This window comes from Salvelinus fontinalis, chromosome 26, assembly GCF_029448725.1.
Source record: "Salvelinus fontinalis isolate EN_2023a chromosome 26, ASM2944872v1, whole genome shotgun sequence".
Taxonomy (NCBI): Eukaryota; Metazoa; Chordata; class Actinopteri; order Salmoniformes; family Salmonidae; genus Salvelinus; species Salvelinus fontinalis.
In genome coordinates this window covers 4259174-4283239 of record NC_074690.1, presented here as the reverse complement: position 1 = coordinate 4283239, position 24066 = coordinate 4259174, and the positions used below count along the sequence as shown (strand labels likewise).

At 55.6% G+C, this 24066-nt stretch overlaps 1 protein-coding gene across 1 annotated transcript in view; it reads right to left on the bottom strand.

Moving 5' to 3' along the window:
- Positions 1–24066, bottom strand: part of LOC129823563 (metallophosphoesterase 1-like) — a 152951-nt gene that overhangs the window by 74476 nt on the left and 54409 nt on the right. Inside the window, exon 7 of the mRNA XM_055882391.1 lies at positions 18897–19019. Coding sequence (XP_055738366.1) covers positions 18897–19019 — 123 coding nt within the window. The remainder of the gene's footprint in view (positions 1–18896; positions 19020–24066) is intronic.

Here is a 24066-nt window from a genome sequence, read left to right as displayed (position 1 = left end):
GTCTAGTGACAGACATCCGGTACCGTCCCTGGTCTAGTGGCAGACATCCGGTACCGTCCCTGGTCTAGTGACAGACATCCGGTACCGTCCCTGGTCTAGTGACAGACATCCGGTACCGTCCCTGGTCTAGTGACAGACATCCGGTACCGTCCCTGGTCTAGTGACAGACATCCAGTCCCTGGTCTAGTGACAGACATCCGGTACCGTCCCTGGTCTAGTGACAGACATCCGGTACCGTCCCTGGTCTAGTGGCAGACATCCGGTACCGTCCCTGGTCTAGTGACAGACATCCGGTACCGTCGTCCCTGGTCTAGTGGCAGACATCCGGTACCGTCCCTGGTCTAGTGACAGACATCCGGTACCGTCCCTGGTCTAGTGACAGACATCCGGTACCTGGTCTAGTGACAGACATCCGGTACCGTCCCTGGTCTAGTGACAGACATCCGGTACCGTCCCTGGTCTAGTGGCAGACATCCGGTACCGTCCCTGGTCTAGTGACAGACATCCGGTACCGTCCCTGGTCTAGTGGCAGACATCCGTTACCGTCCCTGGTCTAGTGGCAGACATCCGGTACCGTCCCTGGTCTAGTGGCAGACATCCGGTACCGTCCCTGGTCTAGTGACAGACATCCGGTACCGTCCCTGGTCTAGTGGCAGACATCCGGTACCGTCCCTGGTCTAGTGACAGACATCCGGTACCGTCCCTGGTCTAGTGACAGACATCCGGTACCGTCCCTGGTCTAGTGACAGACATCCGGTACCGTCCCTGGTCTAGTGACAGACATCCGGTCCCTGGTCTAGTGACAGACATCCGGTACCGTCGTCCCTGGTCTAGTGGCAGACATCCGGTACCGTCCCTGGTCTAGTGACAGACATCCGGTACCGTCCCTGGTCTAGTGACAGACATCCGGTACCTGGTCTAGTGACAGACATCCGGTACCGTCCCTGGTCTAGTGACAGACATCCAGTACCGTCCCTGGTCCAGTGACAGACATCCGGTCCCTGGTCTAGTGACAGACATCCGGTACCTGGTCTAGTGACAGACATCCGGTACCGTCCCTGGTCTAGTGACAGACATCCGATACCGTCCCTGGTCTAGTGACAGACATCCGGTACCGTCCCTGGTCTAGTGACAGACATCCGGTACCGTCCCTGGTCTAGTGACAGACATCCGGTACCGTCCCTGGTCTAGTGACAGACATCCGGTACCGTCCCTGGTCTAGTGACAGACATCCGGTACCGTCCCTTGTCTAGTGACAGACATCCGGTACCGTCCCTGGTCTAGTGACAGACATCCGGTACCGTCCCTGGTCTAGTGACAGACATCCGGTACCGTCCCTGGTCTAGTGACAGACATCCGGTACCGTCCCTTGTCTAGTGACAGACATCCGGTACCGTCCCTGGTCTAGTGACAGACATCCGGTACCTGGTCTAGTGACAGACATCCGGTACCGTCCCTGGTCTAGTGACAGACATCCGGTACCGTCCCTGGTCCAGTGACAGACATCCGGTCCCTGGTCTAGTGACAGACATCCGGTACCTGGTCTAGTGACAGACATCCGGTACCGTCCCTGGTCTAGTGACAGACATCCGGTACCGTCCCTGGTCTAGTGACAGACATCCGGTACCGTCCCTGGTCTAGTGACAGACATCCGGTACCGTCCCTGGTCTAGTGACAGACATCCGGTACCGTCCCTGGTCTAGTGACAGACATCCGGTACCGTCCCTGGTCTAGTGACAGACATCCGGTACCGTCCCTGGTCTAGTGACAGACATCCGGTACCGTCCCTGGTCTAGTGACAGACATCCGTTACCGTCCCTGGTCTAGTGGCAGACATCCGGTACCGTCCTTTGTCTAGTGGCAGACATCCGGTACCGTCCCTGGTCTAGTGACAGACATCCGGTACCGTCCCTGGTCTAGTGACAGACATCCGGTACCGTCGTCCCTGGTCTAGTGGCAGACATCCGGTACCGTCCCTGGTCTAGTGACAGACATCCGGTACCGTCCCTGGTCTAGTGACAGACATCCGGTACCGTCCCTGGTCCAGTGACAGACATCCGGTACCGTCCCTGGTCTAGTGACAGACATCCGGTCCCTGGTCTAGTGACAGACATCCGGTACCGTCGTCCCTGGTCTAGTGGCAGACATCCGGTACCGTCCCTGGTCTAGTGACAGACATCCGGTACCGTCCCTGGTCTAGTGACAGACATCCGGTACCTGGTCTAGTGACAGACATCCGGTACCGTCCCTGGTCTAGTGACAGACATCCAGTACCGTCCCTGGTCCAGTGACAGACATCCGGTCCCTGGTCTAGTGACAGACATCCGGTACCTGGTCTAGTGACAGACATCCGGTACCGTCCCTGGTCTAGTGACAGACATCCGATACCGTCCCTGGTCTAGTGACAGACATCCGGTACCGTCCCTGGTCTAGTGACAGACATCCGGTACCGTCCCTGGTCTAGTGACAGACATCCGGTACCGTCCCTTGTCTAGTGACAGACATCCGGTACCGTCCCTGGTCTAGTGACAGACATCCGGTACCGTCCCTGGTCTAGTGACAGACATCCGGTACCGTCCCTGGTCTAGTGACAGACATCCGGTACCGTCCCTTGTCTAGTGACAGACATCCGGTACCGTCCCTGGTCTAGTGACAGACATCCGGTACCTGGTCTAGTGACAGACATCCGGTACCGTCCCTGGTCTAGTGACAGACATCCGGTACCGTCCCTGGTCCAGTGACAGACATCCGGTCCCTGGTCTAGTGACAGACATCCGGTACCTGGTCTAGTGACAGACATCCGGTACCGTCCCTGGTCTAGTGACAGACATCCGGTACCTGGTCTAGTGACAGACATCCGGTACAGTCCCTGGTCTAGTGACAGACATCCGGTACCGTCCCTGGTCTAGTGACAGACATCCGGTACCGTCCCTGGTCTAGTGACAGACATCCGGTACCGTCCCTGGTCTAGTGACAGACATCCGGTACCGTCCTTTGTCTAGTGGCAGACATCCGGTACCGTCCCTGGTCTAGTGACAGACATCCGGTACCGTCCCTGGTCTAGTGACAGACATCCGGTACCGTCCCTGGTCTAGTGACAGACATCCGGTACCGTCCCTGGTCTAGTGACAGACATCCGGTACCGTCCCTGGTCTAGTGACAGACATCCGGTACCGTCGTCCCTGGTCTAGTGACAGACATCCGGTACCGTCCCTGGTCTAGTGACAGACATCCGGTACCGTCGTCCCTGGTCTAGTGGCAGACATCCGGTACCGTCCCTGGTCTAGTGGCAGACATCCGGTACCTGGGGTAGTGACAGACATCCGGTACAATCCCTGGTCTAGTGACAGACATCCGGTACCGTCCCTGGTCTAGTGACAGACATCCGGTACCTGGTCTAGTGGCAGACATCCGGTACCTTCCCTGGTCTAGTGGCAGACATCCGGTACCTGGTCTAGTGACAGACATCCGGTACCGTCCCTGGTCTAGTGACAGACATCCGGTACCGTCCCTGGTCTAGTGACAGACATCCGGTACCGTCCCTGGTCCAGTGACAGACATCCGGTACCGTCCCTGGTCTAGTGGCAGACATCCGGTACCGTCCCTGGTCTAGTGACAGACATCCGGTACCTGGTCTAGTGACAGACATCCGGTACCGTCCCTGGTCTAGTGGCAGACATCCGGTACCGTCCCTGGTCTAGTGGCAGACATCCGGTACCGTCCCTGGTCTAGTGACAGACATCCGGTACCTGGTCTAGTGACAGACATCCGGTACCGTCCCTGGTCTAGTGGCAGACATCCGGTACCGTCCCTGGTCTAGTGACAGACATCCGGTACCGTCCCTGGTCTAGTGACAGACATCCGGTACCGTCGTCCCTGGTCTAGTGGCAGACATCCGGTACCGTCCCTGGTCTAGTGGCAGACATCCGGTACCTGGGGTAGTGACAGACATCCGGTACAATCCCTGGTCTAGTGACAGACATCCGGTACCGTCCCTGGTCTAGTGACAGACATCCGGTACCTGGTCTAGTGGCAGACATCCGGTACCTTCCCTGGTCTAGTGGCAGACATCCGGTACCTGGTCTAGTGACAGACATCCGGTACCGTCCCTGGTCTAGTGACAGACATCCGGTACCGTCCCTGGTCTAGTGACAGACATCCGGTACCGTCCCTGGTCCAGTGACAGACATCCGGTACCGTCCCTGGTCTAGTGGCAGACATCCGGTACCGTCCCTGGTCTAGTGACAGACATCCGGTACCTGGTCTAGTGACAGACATCCGGTACCGTCCCTGGTCTAGTGGCAGACATCCGGTACCTGGTCTAGTGGCAGACATCCGGTACCGTCCCTGGTCTAGTGACAGACATCCGGTACCTGGTCTAGTGACAGACATCCGGTACCTGGTCTAGTGACAGACATCCGGTACCGTCCCTGGTCTAGTGACAGACATCCGGTACCTGGTCTAGTGACAGACATCCGGTACCGTCGTCCCTGGTTTAGTGACAGATATCCGGTACCGTCCCTGGTCTAGTGGCAGACATCCGGTACCGTCCCTGGTCTAGTGACAGACATCCGGTACCGTCCCTGGTCTAGTGACAGACATCCGGTACCGTCCCTGGTCTAGTGACAGACATCCGGTACCTGGTCTAGTGGCAGACATCCGGTACCGTCCCTGGTCTAGTGACAGACATCCGGTACCGTCCCTGGTCTAGTGGCAGACATCCGGTACCGTCCCTGGTCTAGTGACAGACATCCGGTACCGTCCCTGGTCTAGTGACAGACATCCGGTACCGTCCCTGGTCTAGTGACAGACATCCGGTACCGTCCCTTGTCTAGTGACAGACATCCGGTACCGTCCCTGGTCTAGTGACAGACATCCGGTACCGTCCCTGGTCTAGTGACAGACATCCGGTACCGTCCCTGGTCTAGTGACAGACATCCGGTACCGTCCCTTGTCTAGTGACAGACATCCGGTACCGTCCCTGGTCTAGTGACAGACATCCGGTACCGTCCCTGGTCCAGTGACAGACATCCGGTCCCTGGTCTAGTGACAGACATCCGGTACCTGGTCTAGTGACAGACATCCGGTACCGTCCCTGGTCTAGTGACAGACATCCGGTACCGTCCCTGGTCTAGTGACAGACATCCGGTACCGTCCCTGGTCTAGTGACAGACATCCGGTACCGTCCCTGGTCTAGTGACAGACATCCGGTACCGTCCCTGGTCTAGTGACAGACATCCGTTACCGTCCCTGGTCTAGTGGCAGACATCCGGTACCGTCCTTTGTCTAGTGGCAGACATCCGGTACCGTCCCTGGTCTAGTGACAGACATCCGGTACCGTCCCTGGTCTAGTGACAGACATCCGGTACCGTCGTCCCTGGTCTAGTGGCAGACATCCGGTACCGTCCCTGGTCTAGTGACAGACATCCGGTACCGTCGTCCCTGGTCTAGTGGCAGACATCCGGTACCGTCCCTGGTCTAGTGGCAGACATCCGGTACCTGGGGTAGTGACAGACATCCGGTACCATCCCTGGTCTAGTGGCAGACATCCGGTACCGTCCCTGGTCTAGTGACAGACATCCGGTACCGTCCCTGGTCTAGTGACAGACATCCGGTACCTGGTCTAGTGGCAGACATCCGGTACCGTCCCTGGTCTAGTGGCAGACATCCGGTACCTGGTCTAGTGACAGACATCCGGTACCTGGTCTAGTGACAGACATCCGGTACCGTCCCTGGTCCAGTGACAGACATCCGGTACCGTCCCTGGTCTAGTGGCAGACATCCGGTACCGTCCCTGGTCTAGTGACAGACATCCGGTACCTGGTCTAGTGACAGACATCCGGTACCGTCCCTGGTCTAGTGGCAGACATCCGGTACCTGGTCTAGTGACAGACATCCGGTACCTGGTCTAGTGACAGACATCCGGTACCTGGTCTAGTGACAGACATCCGGTACCGTCCCTGGTCTAGTGACAGACATCCGTTACCGTCCCTGGTCTAGTGGCAGACATCCGGTACCGTCCCTGGTCTAGTGGCAGACATCCGGTACCGTCCCTGGTCTAGTGACAGACATCCGGTACCGTCCCTGGTCTAGTGGCAGACATCCAGGTACCGTCCCTGGTCTAGTGACAGACATCCGGTACCGTCCCTGGTCTAGTGACAGACATCCGGTACCGTCCCTGGTCTAGTGACAGACATCCGGTACCGTCCCTGGTCTAGTGACAGACATCCGGTACCGTCCCTGGTCTAGTGACAGACATCCGGTCCCTGGTCTAGTGACAGACATCCGGTACCGTCGTCCCTGGTCTAGTGGCAGACATCCGGTACCGTCCCTGGTCTAGTGACAGACATCCGGTACCGTCCCTGGTCTAGTGACAGACATCCGGTACCTGGTCTAGTGACAGACATCCGGTACCGTCCCTGGTCTAGTGACAGACATCCGGTACCGTCCCTGGTCCAGTGACAGACATCCGGTCCCTGGTCTAGTGACAGACATCCGGTACCTGGTCTAGTGACAGACATCCGGTACCGTCCCTGGTCTAGTGACAGACATCCGATACCGTCCCTGGTCTAGTGACAGACATCCGGTACCGTCCCTGGTCTAGTGACAGACATCCGGTACGGTCCCTGGTCTAGTGACAGACATCCGGTACCGTCCCTTGTCTAGTGACAGACATCCGGTACCGTCCCTGGTCTAGTGACAGACATCCCGTCCCTGGTCTAGTGGCAGACATCCGTTACCGTCCCTGGTCTAGTGGCAGACATCCGGTACCGTCCTTGGTCTAGTGGCAGACATCCGGTACCGTCCCTGGTCTAGTGACAGACATCCGGTACCGTCCCTGGTCTAGTGACAGACATCCGGTCCCTGGTCTAGTGACAGACATCCTGTACCGTCGTCCCTGGTCTAGTGGCAGACATCCGGTACCGTCCCTGGTCTAGTGGCAGACATCCGGTACCGTCCCTGGTCTAGTGACAGACATCCGGTACCGTCCCTGGTCTAGTGACAGACATCCGGTACCATCCCTGGTCTAGTGGCAGACATCCGGTACCGTCCCTGGTCTAGTGACAGACATCCGGTACCGTCCCTGGTCTAGTGACAGACATCCGGTACCTGGTCTAGTGGCAGACATCCGGTACCGTCCCTGGTCTAGTGGCAGACATCCGGTACCTGGTCTAGTGACAGACATCCGGTACCGTCCCTGGTCCAGTGACAGACATCCGGTACCTGGTCTAGTGACAGACATCCGGTACCTGGTCTAGTGACAGACATCCGGTACCGTCCCTGGTCCAGTGACAGACATCCGGTACCGTCCCTGGTCCAGTGACAGACATCCGGTACCGTCCCTGGTCTAGTGGCAGACATCCGGTACCGTCCCTGGTCTAGTGACAGACATCCGGTACCTGGTTTAGTGACAGACATCCGGTACCGTCCCTGGTCTAGTGGCAGACATCCGGTACCTGGTCTAGTGACAGACATCCGGTACCTGGTCTAGTGACAGACATCCGGTACCGTCCCTGGTCTAGTAACAGACATCCGGTACCGTCCCTGGTCTAGTGACAGACATCCGGTACCTGGTCTAGTGGCAGACATCCGGTACCGTCCCTGGTCTAGTGGCAGACATCCGGTACCGTCCCTGGTCTAGTGGCAGACATCCGGTACCGTCCCTGGTCTAGTGGCAGACATCCGGTACCGTCCCTGGTCTAGTGGCAGACATCCGGTACCGTCCCTGGTCTAGTGACAGACATCCGGTACCGTCCCTGGTCTAGTGACAGACATCCGGTACCGTCCCTGGTCTAGTGACAGACATCCGGTACCGTCCCTGGTCTAGTGACAGACATCCGGTACCGTCCCTGGTCTAGTGACAGACATCCGGTCCCTGGTCTAGTGACAGACATCCGGTACCGTCGTCCCTGGTCTAGTGGCAGACATCCGGTACTGTCCCTGGTCTAGCGACAGACATCCGGTACCGTCCCTGGTCTAGTGACAGACATCCGGTACCTGGTCTAGTGACAGACATCCGGTACCGTCCCTGGTCTAGTGACAGACATCCGGTACCGTCCCTGGTCTAGTGACAGACATCCGGTACCGTCCCTGGTCTAGTGACAGACATCCGGTACCGTCCCTGGTCTAGTGACAGACATCCGGTACCGTCCCTGGTCCAGTGACAGACATCCGGTCCCTGGTCTAGTGACAGACATCCGGTACCTGGTCTAGTGACAGACATCCGGTACCGTCCCTGGTCTAGTGACAGACATCCGGTACCGTCCCTGGTCTAGTGACAGACATCCGGTACCGTCCCTGGTCTAGTGACAGACATCCGGTACCGTCCCTCGTCTAGTGACAGACATCCGGTACCGTCCCTGGTCTAGTGACAGACATCCGGTACCTGGTCTAGTGGCAGACATCCGTTACCGTCCCTGGTCTAGTGGCAGACATCCGTTACCGTCCCTGGTCTAGTGGCAGACATCCGGTACCGTCCCTGGTCTAGTGGCAGACATCCGGTACCGTCCCTGGTCTAGTGGCAGACATCCGGTACCGTCCCTGGTCTAGTGACAGACATCCGGTACCGTCCCTGGTCTAGTGACAGACATCCGATACCGTCCCTGGTCTAGTGACAGACATCCGGTACCGTCCCTGGTCTAGTGACAGACATCCGGTACCGTCCCTGGTCTAGTGACAGACATCCGGTCCCTGGTCTAGTGACAGACATCCGGTACCTGGTCTAGTGACAGACATCCGGTACCGTCCCTGGTCTAGTGACAGACATCCGGTACCGTCCCTGGTCCAGTGACAGACATCCGGTCCCTGGTCTAGTGACAGACATCCGGTACCTGGTCTAGTGACAGACATCCGGTACCGTCCCTGGTCTAGTGACAGACATCCGGTACCGTCCCTGGTCTAGTGACAGACATCCGGTACCGTCCCTGGTCTAGTGACAGACATCCGGTACCGTCCCTGGTCTAGTGACAGACATCCGGTACCGTCCCTGGTCTAGTGACAGACATCCGGTACCGTCCCTGGTCTAGTGACAGACATCCGGTACCGTCCCTGGTCTAGTGACAGACATCCGGTACCGTCCCTGGTCTAGTGACAGACATCCGTTACCGTCCCTGGTCTAGTGGCAGACATCCGGTACCGTCTTTTGTCTAGTGGCAGACATCCGGTACCGTCCCTGGTCTAGTGACAGACATCCGGTACCGTCCCTGGTCTAGTGACAGACATCCGGTACCGTCGTCCCTGGTCTAGTGGCAGACATCCGGTACCGTCCCTGGTCTAGTGACAGACATCCGGTACCGTCCCTGGTCTAGTGACAGACATCCGGTACCGTCCCTGGTCCAGTGACAGACATCCGGTACCGTCCCTGGTCTAGTGACAGACATCCGGTCCCTGGTCTAGTGACAGACATCCGGTACCGTCGTCCCTGGTCTAGTGGCAGACATCCGGTACCGTCCCTGGTCTAGTGACAGACATCCGGTACCGTCCCTGGTCTAGTGACAGACATCCGGTACCGTCCCTGGTCTAGTGACAGACATCCGGTACCGTCCCTGGTCTAGTGGCAGACATCCGGTACCGTCCCTGGTCTAGCGACAGACATCCGGTACCTGGTCTAGTGACAGACATCCGGTACCGTCCCTGGTCTAGTGACAGACATCCGGTACCTGGTCTAGTGACAGACATCCGGTACCGTCCCTGGTCTAGTGACAGACATCCAGTACCGTCCCTGGTCCAGTGACAGACATCCGGTCCCTGGTCTAGTGACAGACATCCGGTACCTGGTCTAGTGACAGACATCCGGTACCGTCCCTGGTCTAGTGACAGACATCCGATACCGTCCCTGGTCTAGTGACAGACATCCGGTACCGTCCCTGGTCTAGTGACAGACATCCGGTACCGTCCCTGGTCTAGTGACAGACATCCGGTACCGTCCCTTGTCTAGTGACAGACATCCGGTACCGTCCCTGGTCTAGTGACAGACATCCGGTACCGTCCCTGGTCTAGTGACAGACATCCGGTACCGTCCCTGGTCTAGTGACAGACATCCGGTACCGTCCCTTGTCTAGTGACAGACATCCGGTACCGTCCCTGGTCTAGTGACAGACATCCGGTACCTGGTCTAGTGACAGACATCCGGTACCGTCCCTGGTCTAGTGACAGACATCCGGTACCGTCCCTGGTCCAGTGACAGACATCCGGTCCCTGGTCTAGTGACAGACATCCGGTACCTGGTCTAGTGACAGACATCCGGTACCGTCCCTGGTCTAGTGACAGACATCCGGTACCTGGTCTAGTGACAGACATCCGGTACAGTCCCTGGTCTAGTGACAGACATCCGGTACCGTCCCTGGTCTAGTGACAGACATCCGGTACCGTCCCTGGTCTAGTGACAGACATCCGGTACCGTCCCTGGTCTAGTGACAGACATCCGGTACCGTCCCTGGTCTAGTGACAGACATCCGGTACCGTCCCTGGTCTAGTGACAGACATCCGGTACCGTCCCTGGTCTAGTGACAGACATCCGGTACCGTCCCTGGTCTAGTGACAGACATCCGTTACCGTCCCTGGTCTAGTGGCAGACATCCGGTACCGTCCTTTGTCTAGTGGCAGACATCCGGTACCGTCCCTGGTCTAGTGACAGACATCCGGTACCGTCCCTGGTCTAGTGACAGACATCCGGTACCGTCGTCCCTGGTCTAGTGGCAGACATCCGGTACCGTCCCTGGTCTAGTGGCAGACATCCGGTACCTGGGGTAGTGACAGACATCCGGTACAATCCCTGGTCTAGTGACAGACATCCGGTACCGTCCCTGGTCTAGTGACAGACATCCGGTACCTGGTCTAGTGGCAGACATCCGGTACCTTCCCTGGTCTAGTGGCAGACATCCGGTACCTGGTCTAGTGACAGACATCCGGTACCGTCCCTGGTCTAGTGACAGACATCCGGTACCGTCCCTGGTCTAGTGACAGACATCCGGTACCGTCCCTGGTCCAGTGACAGACATCCGGTACCGTCCCTGGTCTAGTGGCAGACATCCGGTACCGTCCCTGGTCTAGTGACAGACATCCGGTACCTGGTCTAGTGACAGACATCCGGTACCGTCCCTGGTCTAGTGACAGACATCCGGTACCTGGTCTAGTGACAGACATCCGGTACCGTCCCTGGTCTAGTGGCAGACATCCGGTACCTGGTCTAGTGACAGACATCCGGTACCTGGTCTAGTGACAGACATCCGGTACCGTCGTCCCTGGTTTAGTGACAGATATCCGGTACCGTCCCTGGTCTAGTGGCAGACATCCGGTACCGTCCCTGGTCTAGTGACAGACATCCGGTACCGTCCCTGGTCTAGTGACAGACATCCGGTACCGTCCCTGGTCTAGTGACAGACATCCGGTACCTGGTCTAGTGGCAGACATCCGGTACCGTCCCTGGTCTAGTGACAGACATCCGGTACCGTCCCTGGTCTAGTGGCAGACATCCGGTACCGTCCCTGGTCTAGTGACAGACATCCGGTACCGTCCCTGGTCTAGTGACAGACATCCGGTACCTGGTCTAGTGACAGACATCCCGTACCGTCCCTGGTCTAGTGACAGACATCCGGTACCGTCCCTGGTCTAGTGGCAGACATCCGGTACCTGGTCTAGTGACAGACATCCGTTACCGTCCCTGGTCTAGTGACAGACATCCGGTACCGTCCCTGGTCTAGTGACAGACATCCGGTACCGTCCCTGGTCTAGTGACAGACATCCGGTACCGTCCCTGGTCTAGTGACAGACATCCGGTACCTGGTCTAGTGACAGACATCCGGTACCGTCCCTGGTCTAGTGACAGACATCCGGTACCGTCCCTGGTCTAGTGACAGACATCCGGTACCGTCCCTGGTCTAGTGACAGACATCCGGTACCGTCCCTGGTCTAGTGACAGACATCCGGTACCTGGTCTAGTGGCAGACATCCGTTACCGTCCCTGGTCTAGTGGCAGACATCCGGTACCGTCCCTGGTCTAGTGGCAGACATCCGGTACCGTCCCTGGTCTAGTGACAGACATCCGGTACCGTCCCTGGTCTAGTGACAGACATCCGGTACGTCCCTGGTCTAGTGACAGACATCCGGTCCCTGGTCTAGTGACAGACATCCGGTACCTGGTCTAGTGACAGACATCCGGTACCGTCCCTGGTCTAGTGACAGACATCCGGTACCGTCCCTGGTCCAGTGACAGACATCCGGTCCCTGGTCTAGTGACAGACATCCGGTACCTGGTCTAGTGACAGACATCCGGTACCGTCCCTGGTCTAGTGACAGACATCCGGTACCGTCCCTGGTCTAGTGACAGACATCCGGTACCGTCCCTGGTCTAGTGACAGACATCCGGTACCGTCCCTGGTCTAGTGACAGACATCCGGTACCGTCCCTGGTCTAGTGACAGACATCCGGTACCGTCCCTGGTCTAGTGACAGACATCCGGTACCGTCCCTGGTCTAGTGACAGACATCCGGTACCGTCCCTGGTCTAGTGACAGACATCCGTTACCGTCCCTGGTCTAGTGGCAGACATCCGGTACCGTCCTTTGTCTAGTGGCAGACATCCGGTACCGTCCCTGGTCTAGTGACAGACATCCGGTACCGTCCCTGGTCTAGTGACAGACATCCGGTACCGTCGTCCCTGGTCTAGTGACAGACATCCGGTACCGTCCCTGGTCTAGTGACAGACATCCGGTACCGTCCCTGGTCCAGTGACAGACATCCGGTCCCTGGTCTAGTGACAGACATCCGGTACCTGGTCTAGTGACAGACATCCGGTACCGTCCCTGGTCTAGTGACAGACATCCGGTACCTGGTCTAGTGACAGACATCCGGTACAGTCCCTGGTCTAGTGACAGACATCCGGTACCGTCCCTGGTCTAGTGACAGACATCCGGTACCGTCCCTGGTCTAGTGACAGACATCCGGTACCGTCCCTGGTCTAGTGACAGACATCCGGTACCGTCCCTGGTCTAGTGACAGACATCCGGTACCGTCCCTGGTCTAGTGACAGACATCCGGTACCGTCCCTGGTCTAGTGACAGACATCCGGTACCGTCCCTGGTCTAGTGACAGACATCCGTTACCGTCCCTGGTCTAGTGGCAGACATCCGGTACCGTCCTTTGTCTAGTGGCAGACATCCGGTACCGTCCCTGGTCTAGTGACAGACATCCGGTACCGTCCCTGGTCTAGTGACAGACATCCGGTACCGTCGTCCCTGGTCTAGTGGCAGACATCCGGTACCGTCCCTGGTCTAGTGGCAGACATCCGGTACCTGGGGTAGTGACAGACATCCGGTACAATCCCTGGTCTAGTGACAGACATCCGGTACCGTCCCTGGTCTAGTGACAGACATCCGGTACCTGGTCTAGTGGCAGACATCCGGTACCTTCCCTGGTCTAGTGGCAGACATCCGGTACCTGGTCTAGTGACAGACATCCGGTACCGTCCCTGGTCTAGTGACAGACATCCGGTACCGTCCCTGGTCTAGTGACAGACATCCGGTACCGTCCCTGGTCCAGTGACAGACATCCGGTACCGTCCCTGGTCTAGTGGCAGACATCCGGTACCGTCCCTGGTCTAGTGACAGACATCCGGTACCTGGTCTAGTGACAGACATCCGGTACCGTCCCTGGTCTAGTGACAGACATCCGGTACCTGGTCTAGTGACAGACATCCGGTACCGTCCCTGGTCTAGTGGCAGACATCCGGTACCTGGTCTAGTGACAGACATCCGGTACCTGGTCTAGTGACAGACATCCGGTACCGTCGTCCCTGGTTTAGTGACAGATATCCGGTACCGTCCCTGGTCTAGTGGCAGACATCCGGTACCGTCCCTGGTCTAGTGACAGACATCCGGTACCGTCCCTGGTCTAGTGACAGACATCCGGTACCGTCCCTGGTCTAGTGACAGACATCCGGTACCTGGTCTAGTGGCAGACATCCGGTACCGTCCCTGGTCTAGTGACAGACATCCGGTACCGTCCCTGGTCTAGTGGCAGACATCCGGTACCGTCCCTGGTCTAGTGACAGACATCCGGTACCGTCCCTGGTCTAGTGACAGACATCCGGTACCTGGTCTAGTGACAGACATCCCGTACCGTCCCTGGTCTAGTGACAGACATCCGGTACCGTCCCTGGTCTAGTGGCAGACATCCGGTACCTGGTCTAGTGACAGACATCCGTTACCGTCCCTGGTCTAGTGACAGACATCCGGTACCGTCCCTGGTCTAGTGACAGACATCCGGTACCGTCCCTGGTCTAGTGACAGACATCCGGTACCGTCCCTGGTCTAGTGACAGACATCCGGTACCTGGTCTAGTGACAGACATCCGGTACCGTCCCTGGTCTAGTGACAGACATCCGGTACCGTCCCTGGTCTAGTGACAGACATCCGGTACCGTCCCTGGTCTAGTGACAGACATCCGGTACCGTCCCTGGTCTAGTGACAGACATCCGGTACCTGGTCTAGTGGCAGACATCCGTTACCGTCCCTGGTCTAGTGGCAGACATCCGGTACCGTCCCTGGTCTAGTGGCAGACATCCGGTACCGTCCCTGGTCTAGTGACAGACATCCGGTACCGTCCCTGGTCTAGTGACAGACATCCGGTACGTCCCTGGTCTAGTGACAGACATCCGGTCCCTGGTCTAGTGACAGACATCCGGTACCTGGTCTAGTGACAGACATCCGGTACCGTCCCTGGTCTAGTGACAGACATCCGGTACCGTCCCTGGTCCAGTGACAGACATCCGGTCCCTGGTCTAGTGACAGACATCCGGTACCTGGTCTAGTGACAGACATCCGGTACCGTCCCTGGTCTAGTGACAGACATCCGGTACCGTCCCTGGTCTAGTGACAGACATCCGGTACCGTCCCTGGTCTAGTGACAGACATCCGGTACCGTCCCTGGTCTAGTGACAGACATCCGGTACCGTCCCTGGTCTAGTGACAGACATCCGGTACCGTCCCTGGTCTAGTGACAGACATCCGGTACCGTCCCTGGTCTAGTGACAGACATCCGGTACCGTCCCTGGTCTAGTGACAGACATCCGTTACCGTCCCTGGTCTAGTGGCAGACATCCGGTACCGTCCTTTGTCTAGTGGCAGACATCCGGTACCGTCCCTGGTCTAGTGACAGACATCCGGTACCGTCCCTGGTCTAGTGACAGACATCCGGTACCGTCGTCCCTGGTCTAGTGGCAGACATCCGGTACCGTCCCTGGTCTAGTGACAGACATCCGGTACCGTCCCTGGTCTAGTGACAGACATCCGGTACCGTCCCTGGTCCAGTGACAGACATCCGGTACCGTCCCTGGTCTAGTGACAGACATCCGGTCCCTGGTCTAGTGACAGACATCCGGTACCGTCGTCCCTGGTCTAGTGGCAGACATCCGGTACCGTCCCTGGTCTAGTGACAGACATCCGGTACCGTCCCTGGTCTAGTGACAGACATCCGGTACCGTCCCTGGTCTAGTGACAGACATCCGGTACCGTCCCTGGTCTAGTGGCAGACATCCGGTACCGTCCCTGGTCTAGCGACAGACATCCGGTACCTGGTCTAGTGACAGACATCCGGTACCGTCCCTGGTCTAGTGACAGACATCCGGTACCTGGTCTAGTGACAGACATCCGGTACCGTCCCTGGTCTAGTGACAGACATCCAGTACCGTCCCTGGTCCAGTGACAGACATCCGGTCCCTGGTCTAGTGACAGACATCCGGTACCTGGTCTAGTGACAGACATCCGGTACCGTCCCTGGTCTAGTGACAGACATCCGATACCGTCCCTGGTCTAGTGACAGACATCCGGTACCGTCCCTGGTCTAGTGACAGACATCCGGTACCGTCCCTGGTCTAGTGACAGACATCCGGTACCGTCCCTTGTCTAGTGACAGACATCCGGTACCGTCCCTGGTCTAGTGACAGACATCCGGTACCGTCCCTGGTCTAGTGACAGACATCCGGTACCGTCCCTGGTCTAGTGACAGACATCCGGTACCGTCCCTTGTCTAGTGACAGACATCCGGTACCGTCCCTGGTCTAGTGACAGACATCCGGTACCTGGTCTAGTGACAGACATCCGGTACCGTCCCTGGTCTAGTGACAGACATCCGGTACCGTCCCTGGTCCAGTGACAGACATCCGGTCCCTGGTCTAGTGACAGACATCCGGTACCTGGTCTAGTGACAGACATCCGGTACCGTCCCTGGTCTAGTGACAGACATCCGGTACCTGGTCTAGTGACAGACATCCGGTACAGTCCCTGGTCTAGTGACAGACATCCGGTACCGTCCCTGGTCTAGTGACAGACATCCGGTACCGTCCCTGGTCTAGTGACAGACATCCGGTACCGTCCCTGGTCTAGTGACAGACATCCGGTACCGTCCCTGGTCTAGTGACAGACATCCGGTACCGTCCCTGGTCTAGTGACAGACATCCGGTACCGTCCCTGGTCTAGTGACAGACATCCGGTACCGTCCCTGGTCTAGTGACAGACATCCGTTACCGTCCCTGGTCTAGTGGCAGACATCCGGTACCGTCCTTTGTCTAGTGGCAGACATCCGGTACCGTCCCTGGTCTAGTGACAGACATCCGGTACCGTCCCTGGTCTAGTGACAGACATCCGGTACCGTCGTCCCTGGTCTAGTGGCAGACATCCGGTACCGTCCCTGGTCTAGTGGCAGACATCCGGTACCTGGGGTAGTGACAGACATCCGGTACAATCCCTGGTCTAGTGACAGACATCCGGTACCGTCCCTGGTCTAGTGACAGACATCCGGTACCTGGTCTAGTGGCAGACATCCGGTACCTTCCCTGGTCTAGTGGCAGACATCCGGTACCTGGTCTAGTGACAGACATCCGGTACCGTCCCTGGTCTAGTGACAGACATCCGGTACCGTCCCTGGTCTAGTGACAGACATCCGGTACCGTCCCTGGTCCAGTGACAGACATCCGGTACCGTCCCTGGTCTAGTGGCAGACATCCGGTACCGTCCCTGGTCTAGTGACAGACATCCGGTACCTGGTCTAGTGACAGACATCCGGTACCGTCCCTGGTCTAGTGACAGACATCCGGTACCTGGTCTAGTGACAGACATCCGGTACCGTCCCTGGTCTAGTGGCAGACATCCGGTACCTGGTCTAGTGACAGACATCCGGTACCTGGTCTAGTGACAGACATCCGGTACCGTCGTCCCTGGTTTAGTGACAGATATCCGGTACCGTCCCTGGTCTAGTGGCAGACATCCGGTACCGTCCCTGGTCTAGTGACAGACATCCGGTACCGTCCCTGGTCTAGTGACAGACATCCGGTACCGTCCCTGGTCTAGTGACAGACATCCGGTACCTGGTCTAGTGGCAGACATCCGGTACCGTCCCTGGTCTAGTGACAGACATCCGGTACCGTCCCTGGTCTAGTGGCAGACATCCGGTACCGTCCCTGGTCTAGTGACAGACATCCGGTACCGTCCCTGGTCTAGTGACAGACATCCGGTACCTGGTCTAGTGACAGACATCCCGTACCGTCCCTGGTCTAGTGACAGACATCCGGTACCGTCCCTGGTCTAGTGGCAGACATCCGGTACCTGGTCTAGTGACAGACATCCGTTACCGTCCCTGGTCTAGTGACAGACATCCGGTACCGTCCCTGGTCTAGTGACAGACATCCGGTACCGTCCCTGGTCTAGTGACAGACATCCGGTACCGTCCCTGGTCTAGTGACAGACATCCGGTACCTGGTCTAGTGACAGACATCCGGTACCGTCCCTGGTCTAGTGACAGACATCCGGTACCGTCCCTGGTCTAGTGACAGACATCCGGTACCGTCCCTGGTCTAGTGACAGACATCCGGTACCGTCCCTGGTCTAGTGACAGACATCCGGTACCTGGTCTAGTGGCAGACATCCGTTACCGTCCCTGGTCTAGTGGCAGACATCCGGTACCGTCCCTGGTCTAGTGGCAGACATCCGGTACCGTCCCTGGTCTAGTGACAGACATCCGGTACCGTCCCTGGTCTAGTGACAGACATCCGGTACGTCCCTGGTCTAGTGACAGACATCCGGTCCCTGGTCTAGTGACAGACATCCGGTACCGTCGTCCCTGGTCTAGTGGCAGACATCCGGTACCGTCCCTGGTCTAGTGACAGACATCCGGTACCTGGTCTAGTGACAGACATCCGGTACCGTCCCTGGTCTAGTGGCAGACATCCGGTACCGTCCCTGGTCTAGTGGCAGACATCCGGTACCGTCCCTGGTCTAGTGACAGACATCCGGTACCGTCCCTGGTCTCGTGACAGACATCCAGTACAGTCCTTGGTCTAGTGACAGACATCCGGTACCGTCCCTGGAGGTCAGGGCCCTTTGGAGGTCAGGGCCTCTGGAGGTCAGGGCCCTCTGGAGGTCAGGGCCCCTTGGAGGTCAGGGCCCCTTGGAGGTCAGGGCCCCTTGGAGGTCAGGGCCCCCTGGAGGTCAGGAACCCCTGGAGGTCAGGAACCCCTGGAGGTCAGGAACCCCTGGAGGTCAGGGCTCCCTCGGTAGCCCGGTCAGTAATTCAGCCACGTTTACTTCCATGTTTAGATAGCATGCTAGGCTAACTTACCTAGCAATCTATAAAATGCTATCTGACATGGGATAATGGATTGACTGTTGTCTATTCTTCTATTCAAACTCTCAACAATAAGTTGAGACTCCGACTGACTTCCGTCAAATTACAAATAATGTTTTTTATTTCTGGGGTTTCGGTGACCCGTAGTGGTTCTTGTGGACCGAACCAATCCAGGTGCTTTACTGCCTGTCACGTACCGTGCTTCATAATGACAGCAATATTGAGGGTTGGACAAGAGCACAAACTGATCTGAGACCAGTCTATCAGTGGTCCACGTACCCTGTGAGAGGCCTCCTGAGACAGCACGTCATACTTCTCTCTGAACAGCAGGTGGCGCTCTTCAGGAGGAGCAGCATCCCGACCCGTGCAGCCTGAATCACTCGCCCGGTACAGAGGGTAATGCTGAAAGAGAGAGAGAGAGACAGACACAGGCAGACAGACAGATATGCTGGTGAATACTGTGAGTAGTCCTCGTTTTACAATCAAGTCCCTTGGAAAGAGGAACAAACTAGAAGTGTGAAAAGAACTTCAGAAACTCATTTAGAATAACAAAAAAATTATTATTTATTATTAAAACTAGCTCTTCTACCTTCCCCTGCCTATTATGACTACACTGTATGGTTATTATCATGTAATATGGGTTATTACTATGTAATATGGGTTATTACTATGTAATAGGGGTTATTAACTTGTAATAGGGGTTATTAACTTGTAATAGGGGTTAATACCTTGTAATAGGGGTTATTACCATGTAATAGGGGTTATTACCATGTAATAGGGGTTATTACCATGTAATAGGGGTTATTACCATGTAATAGGGGTTATTACCATGTAATAGGGGTTATTACCTTGTAATAGGGGTTATTACTATATAATAGGGGTTATTAACTTGTAATAGGGGGTTATTACCACGTAATAGGGGGTTATTACCATGTAATAGGAGTTAATACTATATAATAGGGGTTATTACCTTGTAATAGGGGGTTATTACCATGTAATAGGGGTTATTACCATGTAATAGGAGTTAATACTATATAATAGGGGTTATTACCTTGTAATAGGGGTTATTACCTTGTAATAGGGGTTATTACTATGTAATAGGGGTTATTACCTTGTAATATAGGTTATTACTATGTAATATAGGTTATTACCATGTAATATGGGTTATTACCATGTAATAGAGGTTATTACTATGTAATAGGGGTTATTACCATGTAATATGGGTTATTACCATGTAATAGAGGTTATTACTATGTAATAGGGGTTAATACCATGTAATAGGGGTTATTACCGCTCTCCACGGTAAGCTGGAGGGAGTAGTCGCATTCCGCTTCGCTCCACAGGTAGTATTACCATTTCATTTTCATTTTCATTACAGTACAACGGTTTGATTTGTTTGATCTTAGCTAGCTACATAGCCGTCTTTGTATCAAACATAATTGTGTAGTTATTGAGGTTCGCTAGCCAGCTATTTTCGTCGTAACGTAACGTAGTCAACACTGCTAGCTAGCCAGCTAGCCACCGAATAGCAACACTGTAGAAACGATTGCATTACAACGGAACGACTTGATTAGTGTATTGTTAGCTAGCTACACAGTTGTCTTTGCTGTCTTTGATTTGTTTGATCTTAGCTAGCTACTTAGCTAGCTACATAGCCGTCTTTGTATCAGATATAATTGTGTAGTTATTGAGGTTCGCTAGCCAGCTATTTTCGTCCTAACGTAGCGTAACGTAGTCAACCCTTGCTAGCTAGCCAGCTAGCCACCGAATAGCAGCACTGTAGAAACGATTACATTACAACGGAACGACTTGATTAGTGTAGTGTTAGCTAGCTACATAGTTGTCTTTGCTATCTTTGTATCTAAGATAATTGTGTAGTTTTGAGTAATTATCGGATAACTAGCCAGCTATTTTCGTCCCCCGCGCTGCCGTTCTCCTACCTAGCCAACACTGCTAGCTAACACTGCTAGCTAGCCAACTTCTACCGAATAGCAGCACTGTAGAAACTTACATTACAACGGAACGACTTGATTAGCGTAGTGTTAGCTAGCTACATAGTTGTCTTTGCTGTCCTTGTATCCAAGATAATTGTGTAGTTTAGAGAAATTTAGAGAAATTGTCGAGGTTACCTAGCCAGCTACACTTTCAACAACGCAGCCACTGCTAGCCAGCCTACTTCACCAGCCAGCAGTACTATATCATTTTAGTCAATTAGATCTTTTATTTTATTTATTTTTTGCAACGTAAGCTTAACTTTCTGAACATTCGAGACGTGTAGCCCACTTGTCATTCTAATCTCCTTTGCTTTAGCGTAGCCTCTTCTGTAGCCTGTCAACTATGTGTCTGTCTATCCCTGTTCTCTCCTCTCTGCACAGACCATACAAACGCTTCAAACCGCGTGGCCGCGGCCACCCTAACCTGGTGGTCCCAGCCCGCACGACCCACGTGGAGTTCCAGGTCTCCGGTAGCCTCTGGAACTGTCGATCTGCGGCCAACAAGGCAGAGCTCATCTCAGCCTATGCTTCCCTCCAGTCCCTCGACTTCTTGGCACTGACGGAAACATGGCTCACCACAGATAACACTGCTACTCCTACTGCTCTCTCTTCGTCTGCCCACGTGTTCTCACACACCCCGAGAGCTTCTGGTCAGTGGGGTGGTGGCACCGGGATCCTCATCTCTCCCAAGTGGTCATTCTCTCTTTCTCCCCTTACCCATCTGTCTATCGCCTCCTTTGAATTCCATGCTGTCACAGTTACCAGCCCTTTCAAGCTTAACATCCTTATCATTTATCGCCCTCCAGGTTCCCTCGGAGAGTTCATCAATGAGCTTGATGCCTTGATAAGCTCCTTTCCTGAGGACGGCTCACCTCTCACAGTTCTGGGTGACTTTAACCTCCCCACGTCTACCTTTGACTCATTCCTCTCTGCCTCCTTCTTTCCACTCCTCTCCTCTTTTGACCTCACCCTCTCACCTTCCCCCCCTACTCACAAGGCAGGCAATACGCTTGACCTCATCTTTACTAGATGCTGTTCTTCCACTAACCTCATTGCAACTCCCATCCAAGTCTCCGACCACTACCTTGTATCCTTTTCCCTCTCGCTCTCATCCAACACTTCCCACACTGCCCCTACTCGGATGGTATCGCGCCGTCCCAACCTTCGCTCTCTCTCCCCCGCTACTTTCTCCTCTTCCATCCTATCATCTCTTCCCTCTGCTCAAACCTTCTCCAACCTATCTCCTGATTTTGCCTCCTCAACCCTCCTCTCCTCCCTTTCTGCATCCTTTGACTCTCTATGTCCCCTATCCTCCAGGCCGGCTCGGTCCTCCCCTCCCGCTCCGTGGCTCGACGACTCATTGCGAGCTCACAGAACAGGGCTCCGGGCAGCCGAGCGGAAATGGAGGAAAACTCGCCTCCCTGCGGACCTGGCATCCTTTCACTCCCTCCTCTCTACATTTTCCTCTTCTGTCTCTGCTGCTAAAGCCACTTTCTACCACTCTAAATTCCAAGCATCTGCCTCTAACCCTAGGAAGCTCTTTGCCACCTTCTCCTCCCTCCTGAATCCTCCTCCCCCTCCCCCCCCCTCCTCCCTCTCTGCAGACGACTTCGTCAACCATTTTGAAAAGAAGGTCGTTGACATCCGATCCTCGTTTGCTAAGTCAAACGACACCGCTGGTTCTGCTCACACTGCCCTACCCTGTGCTCTGACCTCTTTCTCCCCTCTCTCTCCAGATGAAATCTCGCATCTTGTGACGGCCGGCCGCCCAACAACCTGCCCGCTTGACCCTATCCCCTCCTCTCTTCTCCAGACCATTTCCGGAGACCTTCTCCCTTACCTCACCTCGCTCATCAACTCATCCTTGACCGCTGGCTACGTCCCTTCCGTCTTCAAGAGAGCGAGAGTTGCACCCCTTCTGAAAAAACCTACACTCGATCCCTCCGATGTCAACAACTACAGACCAGTATCCCTTCTTTCTTTTCTCTCCAAAACTCTTGAACGTGCCGTCCTTGGCCAGCTCTCCTGCTATCTCTCTCAGAATGACCTTCTTGATCCAAATCAGTCAGGTTTCAAGACTAGTCACTCAACTGAGACTGCTCTTCTCTGTATCAAAGAGGCGCTCCGCACTGCTAAAGCTAACTCTCTCTCCTCTGCTCTCATCCTTCTAGACCTATCGGCTGCCTTCGATACTGTGAACCATCAGATCCTCCTCTCCACCCTCTCCGAGTTGGGCATCTCCGGCGCGGCCCACGCTTGGATTGCGTCCTACCTGACAGGTCGCTCCTACCAGGTGGCGTGGCGAGAATCTGTCTCCTCACCACGCGCTCTCACCACTGGTGTCCCCCAGGGCTCTGTTCTAGGCCCTCTCCTATTCTCGCTATACACCAAGTCACTTGGCTCTGTCGTAACCTCACATGGTCTCTCCTATCATTGCTATGCAGACGACACACAATTAATCTTCTCCTTTCCCCCTTCTGATGACCAGGCGGCGAATCGCATCTCTGCATGTCTGGCAGACATATCAGTGTGGATGACGGATCACCACCTCAAGCTGAACCTCGGCAAGACGGAGCTGCTCTTCCTCCCGGGGAAGGACTGCCCGTTCCATGATCTCGCCATCACGGTTGACAACTCCATTGTGTCCTCCTCCCAGAGCGCTAAGAACCTTGGCGTGATCCTGGACAACACCCTGTCGTTCTCAACTAACATCAAGGCGGTGGCCCGTTCCTGTAGGTTCATGCTCTACAACATCCGCAGAGTACGACCCTGCCTCACACAGGAAGCGGCGCAGGTCCTAATCCAGGCACTTGTCATCTCCCGTCTGGATTACTGCAACTCGCTGTTGGCTGGGCACCCTGCCTGTGCCATTAAACCCCTACAACTCATCCAGAACGCCGCAGCCCGTCTGGTGTTCAACCTTCCAAAGTTCTCTCACGTCACCCCGCTCCTCCGCTCTCTCCACTGGCTTCCAGTTGAAGCTCGCATCCGCTACAAGACCATGGTGCTTGCCTACGGAGCTGTGAGGGGAACGGCACCTCAGTACCTTCAGGCTCTGATCAGGCCCTACACCCAAACAAGGGCACTGCGTTCATCCACCTCTGGCCTGCTCGCCTCCCTACCACTGAGGAAGTACAGTTCCCGCTCAGCCCAGTCAAAACTGTTCGCTGCTCTGGCACCCCAATGGTGGAACAAACTCCCTCACGACGCCAGGACAGCGGAGTCAATCACCACCTTCCGTAGACACCTGAAACCCCACCTCTTCAAGGAATACCTAGGATAGGATAAAGTAATCCTTCTAACCCCCCCCCCCCCCCTTAAAAGATTTAGATGCACTGTTGTAAAGTGGCTGTTCCACTGGATGTCATTAGGTGAATGCACCAATTTGTAAGTCGCTCTGGATAAGAGCGTCTGCTAAATGACTTAAATGTAAATGTAAATGTAATAGGGGTTAT